At 36.0% G+C, this 12,548-nt stretch overlaps 2 protein-coding genes across 2 annotated transcripts in view; both read left to right on the top strand.

The window, feature by feature from the left end:
• The window catches only part of LOC150110348 (uncharacterized), a 220,889-nt gene extending 215,497 nt beyond the window's left edge, over positions 1-5,392 (top strand). The window contains exon 19 of the mRNA XM_090396252.1: positions 5,288-5,392. Coding sequence (XP_090252378.1) covers positions 5,288-5,392 — 105 coding nt within the window. The remainder of the gene's footprint in view (positions 1-5,287) is intronic.
• Positions 1-12,548, top strand: part of LOC150110347 (uncharacterized) — a 227,789-nt gene that overhangs the window by 6,214 nt on the left and 209,027 nt on the right. The window lies entirely within an intron of this gene.

The following is a 12,548-nucleotide window of genomic DNA, read 5'->3' as shown; positions in this document are numbered from 1 at the left end:
TGTTTTTAATTTGCCTACACTAAAATAGCATGGGTGGTAAAGTTGTGAAATACGTTTCGACTCGCAGTCACTTGATTTTAAAGTTTTATCATGTACAGATGTGTGAAAAGAAAAGAAAATGTACCTTCTCTTTCTTTTGAAAACACCATGAAAGTTTTCTGTCTATTTTCTGTCTGGATATAATGTTGATGTGAGATTGTCTTACATTGTGACATCATTGGGCAAACCTTATCTCTGTGGCTCGAGGGTATTCTATATTATTTGTCCTTATTATGTTTTATCCTCAAACAGCGTTTTTAATGTCAGACCATGTGACAAGTTCTCTCACTCACATGTCCGGAATTGTTGGGATGGGAGAAAAAAATAGCATCAGGTGGTGGAGGTGAAAGGGTAGTGAGGGGGTGACAGTGGTCTTCCCTGCAATGCTCCCCCACCCTATGCTCTATCCCCCCATCCCTCTCTCCTCCAGAAGATATCCACTCAGCCTAGTGGAGATGAGCGAATTTATCATTTGTGGATATCTTTTACTGATGTCACCTCCAACTGATAACTGCGGAGCAAAAAAAAGAAAAAAAGAAAAAATGCTTCCCTGCAATGCTCCCCCACCTCATAATCTAACTCCCTCACCTCTCTCTCCTCCAGAAAATGTCTGCTCAGACGAATGGAGATGAGCCAGCTCATCATTTGCAGATATCTTTTAATGATGTCACCTCCAACTGATACTGATTACTTTGGAGAAAAAAACGCAACAAACTCTGTCGTTGATGTGTTATGCATATAAAAGTAAGATCACTTTTGAAATCACAGTGAATTCACACACGATTTGTTTATTTATTTATTTATTGAACTTTAAGATCTTAATTTTAGACAAATCAAAATATTCGGATGAATTCTGAATAAAATATGAATATAAATAAAATATGTCTGCGCTATGGCAAAAAGTGTGTGATTGAGAGAAACCAGCATAAAATTAATTATTCAGAAAAGCCTAAACGCTGCCACCACTAGACTCCACTATATCCTGAGAATTCCCATAATCTTTAGAATATGAATATAGAATAAAATATGTATAAGCTATGGAAAAAACGTGTGTGTATGAGGGACACCAGCATATAATTAAATTATTTAGAAAAGCCTAATCACTGCCGCCATCACCACTCTAAGAATTCCCACCTTTAACAGCAAAGAAATACCATACCCCAAACTGCATTGGAAAATTAGTGCAGCAATCTATAGGAAACCAAAGACAAATCATGATGACGGTGATGGGTGTGTGTCATCCTGGGAAAATTCGAAGATATCTTATTTCAAAAACATGACCCACAATTCCATAGGCAAACCGAAACACCATGTGATATCACAGAGAGATATATGTTCCCAGAAAATTCCAAAGACATAGCGTCACGATTCTAATCTCTAAATATCACCCCAAATACTAAACGTGCACCCAACACACAACATTATGTGCTTGACAGAAGAGGGGCCCCCAGAGAAAATTCAAACATTCCAAAACTTATCTTATCACTATCCATCACTCATAATGCCAGATGCAAATCATTTGCTTATCTACAACTCACAACAATACATATCCAAGACATTGACGTCACTTCCCCAATTCACCCTACCCCTATTTTGTTCATAGTATCCCACCAATCACGACACGAATCTTATCGATTAATATCTTCCTTTTCCATTCAAAACAATAATGTCACTTATTTACAACTAACAAATTATGTCACTTATCTTCATCTGGAAACAACACACATGCACATCATGATTCCTTATCTTATCTTATGTTGATCTTGATCTTGTCAGAAGTGTCCCACCAATCACGACAGGAATCCTTATCCACTAATATATCTCCCTTTTCCATTCAAAACTATAACGTCACTTATTTACAACTAACAAATTAGGTCACTTATCTACATCTGGCCCACGTGGTTAACCTAGTGGCTTTGCGCTTCGCAACCATGTGCCTGGGGAAGAAGTGTCCTAGGTTCGATTCCTGTTAAAGACGTGAGGAGCTGAAGGATCTTCTTCAGCAATAACCAAGTTAGCTAGTCTTGGGCGTGGTCAGTACGGTTTTTTCCCCAGTTTATCCTGAGGTTTTTCACCCTGCAAACAGTTAAACTGGATCAGTGAACATACAGCCATTGGACATATTGACAAAGACAGAAGATCAGATGGGTGCCATCTGTCTTAATTCTCCGCCCATTTTACATTCATGGCTTAGACGCGGAGTGACCCAACGGTCCATTAAGGACTATGGGAGAGATGATAGATATCTACATCTGATAATAACAAACATTCGCTACACGATTCCTTATCTTAATCTTGATCTTCATCTTGTTCAAAGTGGCCGACCAGTCACGACACGAATCCCTATCTCTAATCATCACTCATAATTCCATACGTGAACAAAACAAGCAACGTGACGTCATACATACAGATGATTCCCCCCCCAAAATTCCTAACATTCCAAACTCATGACGTCACACACACACACACACACACACACACACACACACACACACACACACACACACACACACACACACACACACACACACACACACACACACACACACACACACACACACACACACACACACACACACACACACAAAATGACGTCATCATCTCAACAAAGAATCACGTCACGATTCCTTATCTTCTTGATCTTTTCAAAGTGCCTGGTATACTACTGATTTCAGTAAAAAAAAATTTAGTACCAAAATTCTCCGATAGGGGACATTTTAGCGCTGCGGAGCCAAAAACAAGTGGATAATTACATTAAAGGCAGATAAAATGGAATAATAACATTTCGATGGTGTAAGCGACAGTTGCATCACTCATTCCAGCTGGATATGTGGCGCATTACAATGATAATAATAATAATTAAACTAAAACAACAATTCACAAGAGACCAGAAATTAATGTAGTGATTGAACTCGCAGGAAATAATGTTTTATTCATGAGAATCAGAGTCCCCTGGACCACATACACGATTTTATATGTGCTGACCTTTCTTGTGTAGAACAAATTGAATCCGAGGATAGAGATAGAGGATGGACATGATTAAACACTTAGTGGATACCAAGACCAGGAAACTTCGCCCAAAACACAAAGGGATGATTACAATTGGATAATTTTAAGCTTTTTTTAGGAGTAGATAGAACAGTTGATATATGTATTACCGTTGTTATTACAAGTATAGAATTACGTGCTAATTCTTCGATATATATCTCAGTTCTGTAGATAGATACAATAGTGCTAAAAAAGAAATGTAAATTTCACTTACTCGGAATAAATATGTTTAAAAATAACATTTTACTACTATCTCAGTTCTAATGTAGTAAGCGCATCGCATTCACACAAAAAAGTGGACGATAATTAGCCGTTACCGCCTTGATACTGATTAACTATTGTGACTACATTGTAACTATCTCAGTTCTAATGTAGTCACAGTAGTTAATCAGTTTCAACGCAGAAGCAGTTAATTATCGCTGTGTGAATGCGATGCGCATACTTGTCGTGATGAAGGATATTTTCTGCGAGATATTAGAAAAATGTCGATTTCCATCATTCAACAGTATCATTCAGTATTATTCAAAATGTCTACGCAGAACTTCTATTTAAAGAAATTGCAAAATCGCAAAGTCCCATCAAATAAAATGAGCGTTAGAAGAATGCTGGTGTAGGAGTAGGCTGACCTACGTACCGTTTTGAACAGGACAGTGCCTTTTTTTCATATTTCCCAGCCGTTTCAATAAAAATGTCAATTTCGTCCCATTTTTAATAAAAATTATAAATATACTTTAATACTGGTTAATCATAAATTATTATTCATAACCTATAATCGAGCTTACTTTGCTCAGTCAGTATAGACGAAGCCCATTGTTCGGAAAGACCTCGGTTAGATTCCCGTCAGTGATGTGAGGAACCTTTATCTGGTCTCTTTCGACAAAAGGTGAGTTAGACAGTCTCATCCGAAGATAGGGCGGGGTTCACCCGGAAACTCGGTTATTTTCGCCCCCCAGAACAAGAGAAACTGGCCCAGTGAACACACATCTACAGACATAGGACAACCCCAGGAATAAGGAGTATCCAACCTATTCCGTAGGATTTCGGTTCCGAATAACTACACAGTAAAATATGTAGAGCTACGCGTGAGCGAAAATTAGAATAGGATCGGAACATATAATCATATATCAATATCATGGATACCAGTAATTTGTATAAACATATAGTCAGATTGTTCGATGCTATATATCGATATCTGCAGTGAGTCAGAGAAAATAAAAAACAGATACTGGCATCACTTGAGCGTCTCAGACGCGGTGTCTGTTCTGCTGCAGCGTTAGCTTTTATTTTGTCTCTATACTAACTGTGACTTTGTTATTCAAAGCTGGTGGTTTAAATTTCATATTTTTAAAGTTTTATGTCTTATTTTTTAAAGCTTTAAATCTATCCTTGCAATGTCAAAGGGTCGAAACTGCAGTTTTAATGACGATCTCCAGAAAGAATTCAAATTTATTAATCTGGAACAAGCGGTGTAGTGATGGAACAAAAGTGATATGCCAACATTGTAATTCCATTTTTCCGTTGCTCATGGAGGCAGTGACATTAACCACGTAGCCAGCAACATAAGGATGCTGAAAAGACTCTGGCTTCAGTTAAAAAACATCAGCTCCTTTCTGGCTCCCAAGATCTCCTGATCTGACACCCTGCGACGTTTCTTGTGGTGGCTCGTAAAAGAAGCAGTTTATTTACGACATCTACCAACAGCTTGGTTGACCTAAAAACCGTATGACAGCTGCGGTGAACTCAGTGATGCAAGACATCCTTCTTCGGGTATGGGATGAATTCCGCTACCGTCCTGGTGATATCCGTGCGGCCGGAGGGGGGGGGGGTCAATCATAAATCAAAAATCACATTGAACATCTATGAACTTTATTGTGAGTATAATCAAATATACTTTAAATTATATTTCTGTCACTAGTTCTATGTTTGATATATAGACTTACAAAATTGACTCCATCTTTTTGAATCGCCCTGTGCTATGGTGCAGTAATAGTCCGAGTTTTCTTCTTATTGAGTATCACGTCATTTCGTGAGTATAGAAATAGGAAAGAAGAAGAAAATAGAAATGTAAGAAACGATAATACGAGTATGATATCATGAATTCCGTACGAACATTGTACAATCTGATTTCCTGAATGTCACAATGATGTATGTACTGACAAAAAAAGAACAACTTAATCATAACATTATTATATTCTTAAAGCTGCACGATGCTGTATGGTTAATGTTCGACACTGTTAATATAATACTGAAAGTGGTAAATTACTTGGCTTATGGTTGTGTCGCTTCAGATTTTGTTACTACATGAAAATTATTCAAATGATGTAGATATTCTCTCTCTCTCTCTCTCTCTCTCTAACTTTGTGGAGATATTTTCATTTCAAAGTAAAATCATTACTTTGAAAGGAAAAATCTTTTACTGTTAGGTCTTTTGTAAACTACCTAACAGTAATAGGGAAAAAAAAATTAAGGTATCATCTTTTCTTTGAGAACCACTTTATTTGTTCTTTGATAGTTATGGGAAAATTTCATAATTTACACATGTTTCCAGAAGATAATGGTTGACTCATAAATCGGCCTATCCAATTAGATTGTCACTACGCATTTTCGTTTTGTGTGTGGTGTGTGAACACTGTTGCATGGACTAAAGTTTGATGATAAGTTTAATGAGGTCATCAATGACCAGTTCTAGGAATATCTGCATGTCATTGTAGAGATACAGATTGGTTTCCACATTTCATATTCGCTGCTTTGATAAAAGCAGTAGAACTTAAGGCGAAGCACTTTTTGTGTATTTGGCCGTGAACATCCCCATCCAGATTTTCTCTGGGAAGAATCACACATTCAGTTAATAAAATGAAATATTCGATAAGATTAATTGCAATCCTGATTACCTCGATGTGTGTTTCTCAAGCATTTTCAGGTAGTGTACATAATATTTCTGTGATTTCATTCATTTTTATTATACAAGTAATTTATGTGGTGCTAAATGCTGATGATTAATTAATATTCATTAACTTTAAAGAAATAAAAATAAAAGTGGCTTGTCAGAACACCATCTTCCCTCGAAGAAAAGTCGAAACTGCCTTTTCATCATAAGTAATATTGTACTAGAGGTGTCAACTTTTGCAGTGAGATAAATGTACGACAGACAAGACGAAACTATTTATTTAAATGTACAGCATACTAATAATCACAGCAGTTCATATTGGTGCTGCAGCATGCCGAACACTTAACGAAACGTTTCGAATGACAATCATTATGCATTTGACATAGATGTGTTACCGTGTAAAATTTATACTAAGTTCAAATAAGTATTGAGATAAGCCTACATTTCAAGATGTATCTCATTCTGGATAAGGCAAACAGAATTTCTACTGTACTCTGCCAAAAGGACATTTTCTTTGGATTTATTTATTTATTCTTTATTTATATAAAATTTTTCAGAGTTACGTTTACTCCTTTGGAGATGTTGCTTCTTGAAGGGTTTGCGTTTTAAAGTACGGCAGCAGCCTTTAATCTAGTGCCGTCTTCTTCAACTGGTGGCAAATTCGATGTTTGCTAATACCTGTACATACGGGAACTTTTTCTTTAATATCAAAATTAAGCCCTTATTTAGAATTTTGATTTTAATGTCCGAAAGTTTATAATCTGACAAACTGTGGATCAAATGGTCTGCCTGTGGAGGTTGCTGAATTGTTCCACCTATAAACTAGCAAAGCACTTAGCATCCGAACTCAACGGGAAGACATCGTCTTACATAAAAAAAAAAAAATCCCCACATTTCAAAAGTAGTATACAAAGACCTTCAATTTGAGAAGAACGATCGCTTGGTAAACTTTGGTATGTCGTCCCTTTTTACGAATGCTCCAGTATACAATACACTAGTCCTCTTGTTCAAAATTTATCTTCCTGACATTTGCAAACTCTTTAAGCACTGTTTTAATTAATTTACTATTGCAGTTCATTTCATTAAATTTTGAGTAATGTTTTGTACAGTATATAATAAATAAATGCAGCAGAAATAGGTATCTAGCGGTTAATTTCGTCTTAGCTTAAAATTAGAAGTATATCAACTTTTAAAACTCTGAGTAAGAAAAACTCATGTCATTTTTGAAGAAAAGCCATTTATCAATATAATCGTAATTGCTCTCCAATATAATTATGCTTCGAAGCTGTATGTATATATCAGAGATATTCCCGATTTCACTGGCGTGATTTTTTTCATCAAAGAACCGGTAGAGCTTTTCATTTATATTGGTATGTCTGTAGCAAAAATTATGCGAAGTACCGAACACATTTTCACCCACTCATTTCAAGCGACAGCATTATTCTTGTAGCATCAGGTCTCTCAATTCCATGGTTTGGGTGTCAATTCTGTTAATATATATTCTTATTTTGTTCCAGGACTTAGATATCCAATCCAAGCTCCTGCTTTATGCAGTCATTCAGCATAACTCATAATCATTATTCTGTATGAAAAAGAAGGACGTAAAAAGATATTTATGAATCATATCCACCCAATTTTAATGCGAAAGCATTATTCTAATATATGAGAAGTTTGTTGAAAGTAGTGCTTCCTTCCGAATACCTAAATGTCTTTTCATTTTCGTTATTCAACATTTACATGTGGTTGCTTATCTAATTTTGGAAAACAACTCGGAAAAAATTATATTTAAAGTATTCTACTGTACAAAATATTTTGCATTGTAGAATAACATGTGCACTGCTTGGTCGCACACAAAAAAGATTACATAAATCAGCAACTGTGTTTATTATAAATTAATATTATAATGTTTGTCAGAAACAGAGAAATATCTAAATTCGAAACGATTATTTGCCTATTCAATATAACTCCTCCATTTTACTGACTGGATATTCCATTCTTAATACAGCTGTGACCGGCTTAAAAAGAGTGACTTCATAATGAAGAAAATGAACCGTTGAAATCGAGACCTCCTCCTGCTTTCGAAAAATATTAAAGCATATTACCTACAATAGGTGTTATCTCATGATCCACACTTTAGTACGCAAGGAGATCTGTTGCATCGCAGAAGACACTTCGTACTAAAAGAAAAGAAACAGATATCGAAATCTCATTTCTGTGAATGTTGAACGCATACACAATACCCATCGAAAATGTAAACAAAAGAGAAATAAAAATGGACTTATTGAAACATGGCGTAACAGTTCTTAGAGAAATATATATAGTGATCGGAGAATGCAAAACAAAAATTCCTTAAATTCTGAATAAGTTCCATTTTTCTATTGCATATCCTCTTTTATCTTTTTAGATTAATATTTATTTCTATTAACAATAGCTTGTCTGGACAGAAATATGAGCTGCAAGACATGTCCTTGAATTTTTACAACATTCTGGTATTTTGGCTTTACTGTAATGAAATTAATTTGATAACTTTCCGTATTTCATGGTTTTCTTTGATGGTTGTAGACTTCTGTTAGATTTTGTAAATCATGCTCGTAGTTATTAGCTAAGTCTCATTAGGGAATTCCACTAACGTTCTCCTCCCTTGTGTCTATTCACTACTCTGTCTACCCTGTATCTTCCTACTGCATAATTTTCAACATAATATATATTATACATATGTCGGAGCGTGGTCATAAATATTTCATTGAAAAACAACTATCTCAGGAGTAATACGATAATAGAATACTTTATGAACATTGCAGTTAATATAAAACCATATAAAAGTCAGTTATATATTACAGTTTTGAAATATCGCCACTAAGATATAATTTTGAATTTTTTCTCAATACTATGACGTTAAAATATTGAGATTTATATATTTATATATAATGTAAGAATTATTGACTCCATTTAAAACTTAATGTAGCTGTATGACGGAGATCCTTGCGGCACGGAGAGCATAGCGATATGCGCGGTAGGCAATGACAACAAACCTGTATGCACTTGCAAGCCAAAATACAAACACGAAGACAGCATCTCAAGTGGAAAATGTATACGTAAATGTACTCAGATTGATTAAATCGATTAAATTGTTTGCAGATCGATAGCTCCCTTAAAACCAACACATTTTAATATAAGAAAAATGGAGAGATATTTATATAAACTGTATCAAATTACGTTTTAGGAAACTTTTCATGAAGAAGCATTTAGTATATAAATTGTTTGTAAAATATTATTGTCTATAATTGCATTTTTATAATTTTCAAAAATAAGAGAGAGAGAGAGAACCAAATTCTAAGCGATTCACTAAATGAAAATGTATCGATTATCGGGTAAAGATATTAACCTTCAGTTGCTCACTGTTGCAATAGTTTATGATTATGAGTATTCTTCAATACTCATACTCATAAATCATAATCATAAATCATAATCTTCAATACTCATAATAGTTTATGAGTACTGAAGATTATGAAGGTTTTCTCTGTTCATCAGTAATACTAAGCAAATGTATTTGGATCAAAGCACTGGTTTAGTCGCCATAGTAAGCAGTAGATAATTATTGCGATAGAAATCCGAAAATTTCAAATATTCGCACCTTTCGTTCTTGAAAACCATATAACATATTGCAGTAGAAATGTGTTTTTAGAAAGGAAACATTTCTTTATTCACCATCAGTTATCTAATACAACATTCCACTTTCGATAGGTTAACAATGACATTATGAACGTCCGTTTCTGAGGTTGCGCCATCAAAGATGAAACAAACAGAACTGAATGAGAACAATGACACACACATTGTTTATCAAGAGTTGATTGTCCTTCATTTAAAGGGGTATTTTAGAATGGCCAGCCAGCTCTTTAAACAAATTGAAGATATAGCAATGTTCTTTCCACTTTCACCCTTACTGCAAACTCTTACATGGAAGCATTTGAATCTTTGGCACATAATTATGTTTTCCCCACACCTCAAGCCCAAAGTATATTTGAAGTATATACACGATGTCTTTGCTATTTGGCCACATGGCCCACGGGCGCTATCTAGCTTTGTACATTTACTCAATAATATCCATCCTTGCATCAGTTTCACTGTGGAAGGAGAAAAAGGAGCGCTTGCTTTCTTGGATAATTTAGTTACAAGGCAAGCAGATGGGTCCCTCATCTGTTCAGTTTACCCTAAGCTCTCCCACCCACCCACCCACCCACCCACCCATCCACACACACACACACACACACACACACACACACACACACACACACACACACACACACACACACACACACTGAGACTGAGGAAGATAACTACATGCTACTTCACACCATAATCCTGCCCAGAATTTTGGAATTTTCAAAACCTTAGTCTCCAGGGAAGAACGAAGATCATCAAGACAAGCACTGCACCTGGAACGACAGATCCTAACCACATTATTCCAAGAAACGAATAATAAAAAAAAATCTGGCCAAACTCCTTAAAAAGAACAACAAATCCCCACCTCTAAAACAGACTATACATACACTATATCTTCCCCCCAGGGAGGGGGACAAGGGGGCCCCTGGCTCCCGCCAAAAATAAAAGATAAAAAACACTAAAAAATTTCCAAAAATCTTTTCCTAATTAAAATTCTATTTTTTTTAAAATCTTTTTTAAGTTTATGTTGTGTAATGTCTTCTATTTCTATGCTACTTATGAATTAGAGGTCATATACGGTGGAAATACCCTATAGCTCTCGGGAATCCTGGCTGCTGTGAACGCAAGGTGAACGAATTAGTGTTTGTGCGCTACTTTGTTTGTCCGAGCCGAGCCAGAGGAGCAGAATCATGTATTGGCAATCACTGCAGATACTCAGTCATAGCTCCTATGCAATGCGTAGTGTGTATTCTCAAATTGTCTACTCAACTCCCCCCCCCCCCCCCCCAAGATTAAATCTTGAGTGCGCCACTGCATGTGACTGTCCTTGTTAATCAGGTCAATTTAGTTTGTCTTCACTGGGTAGTGTAGTGTTGAATTGTCTCCAATAATGCTGGAAAGCTAGTGAGACGTCGGCTGTAAATAAGAAGTAAATTAGGTATTTGCATCCCGTTATCTACGTAGTTTCCTGTTCCAGAAACTTCGACATGAATTATAATGAAATGTTCGTCCCCTCACATGTGCACACTTAATTACGATCATGGAAGAATAGAATGCCAGTGCCACAATAGTTATTATTACGTTCAGAGCAGTGATAAAACAGAATTCTCTGCTGAGTAATTTTTATATCATTCAGTTTTTATATATAACTGACAATTATTATTTTTCAAGGTATACATTTTTGGTCGTTTTTATAGATAGAAATACACTTTTATTAATACAGACCAGTATTTTACAAATAAACATTTATTAAAACCTACCAGTTTCGCCAGCAAACTGTCTGGCTTTTTCAAGGTATTACGGAGATATGAAAGTAAATGCAAATTAAAAGGAACATAAAAAACGTTGTAATATAACGTTCTAGTATCTATGGTTACACGTTTCGCGTGACAAAGATGGCTTATTGTTCTTATTCATTATCACGCATGCGCGTTTGTTGTAGACTTGCAATGTGATTACTGGCCAGCTGCAGTTCAGATTGACTGAGAGAGAGAATCAAGTTTTTCCACGAACTGTTGAGAATTATACCCTGATTTCTGTTGAGGTTTCCGCCGGTTATTAGTACTATTGCGGCTTCCTTAAACACACGATGCCTGTAGTCGTCATCGAGATATGGCATGGAGCTGTTTTGCCAATCTATCGTGTGGTTAGACGTGCAGAAATGATGTGCTAAGCCGGAAGAAATGCTTCTGTTGTGGTTTACATCTCCAACATGTTCTTTTTGTCTAATTTCTAAACTTCGTGAAGTTTGTCCAATGTAGGCAAGACCACAGGAGCAGGGAATGTAATATACTCCTGGATATTTGTAGAAAGGAACTTTATCTTTTGGAGATCCTAAAACTTGTCTGATGTTGGTGGTTGGTTTGAAGACCACTCTGATGTTGTTGGCTCTTAGTATTCTTGCTATTTGATAAGAAATTGACTTGATGAAAGGTATCACTACAGTAGAAACGTGCTGACGGTTGGATTCTTCTTGTCTGGGGTTGTCATTGTATAGATATTTTTTGATGATGTTTTGAGGGTATCCATTTTGTGATAATGTGTTGGCTATTAGTGAGAGTTCATTCTGTGTATCCTCCTCTTCTGATATAAACTTTTTGGCTCTATGTTTCAACATGTGGATAATACTCAGTTTGTGTGACTCCAAGCCATTACGATTGCACCAACTGACAAGCTAGCCAGTCTAGATGTTGTATCCCTTTTCACCAATGTTCCAGTAGACGAGGTAATAAACATCATCCAAGACCTCTTTCCTCTAGACATCACACGGATGTTTAGACACTGCATTCAGTCTAATTTCTTCAAAGTTAACAACACCATATACCAACAATTAGAAGGCCTAGCAATGGGAAGCCCACTATCACCATCTTGTGCAGACCTTTTCATGGAAAAACTTGAAAAAGAAATTCTC

The sequence above is a fragment of the Typopeltis vanoorti genome, chromosome 1, assembly GCF_054136105.1.
Source record: "Typopeltis vanoorti isolate ZY-2024b chromosome 1, IOZ_Tvanoo_1.0, whole genome shotgun sequence".
Lineage (NCBI taxonomy): Eukaryota > Metazoa > Arthropoda > Arachnida > Uropygi > Thelyphonidae > Typopeltis > Typopeltis vanoorti.
This window is presented reverse-complemented; position numbering and strand designations above follow the sequence as displayed.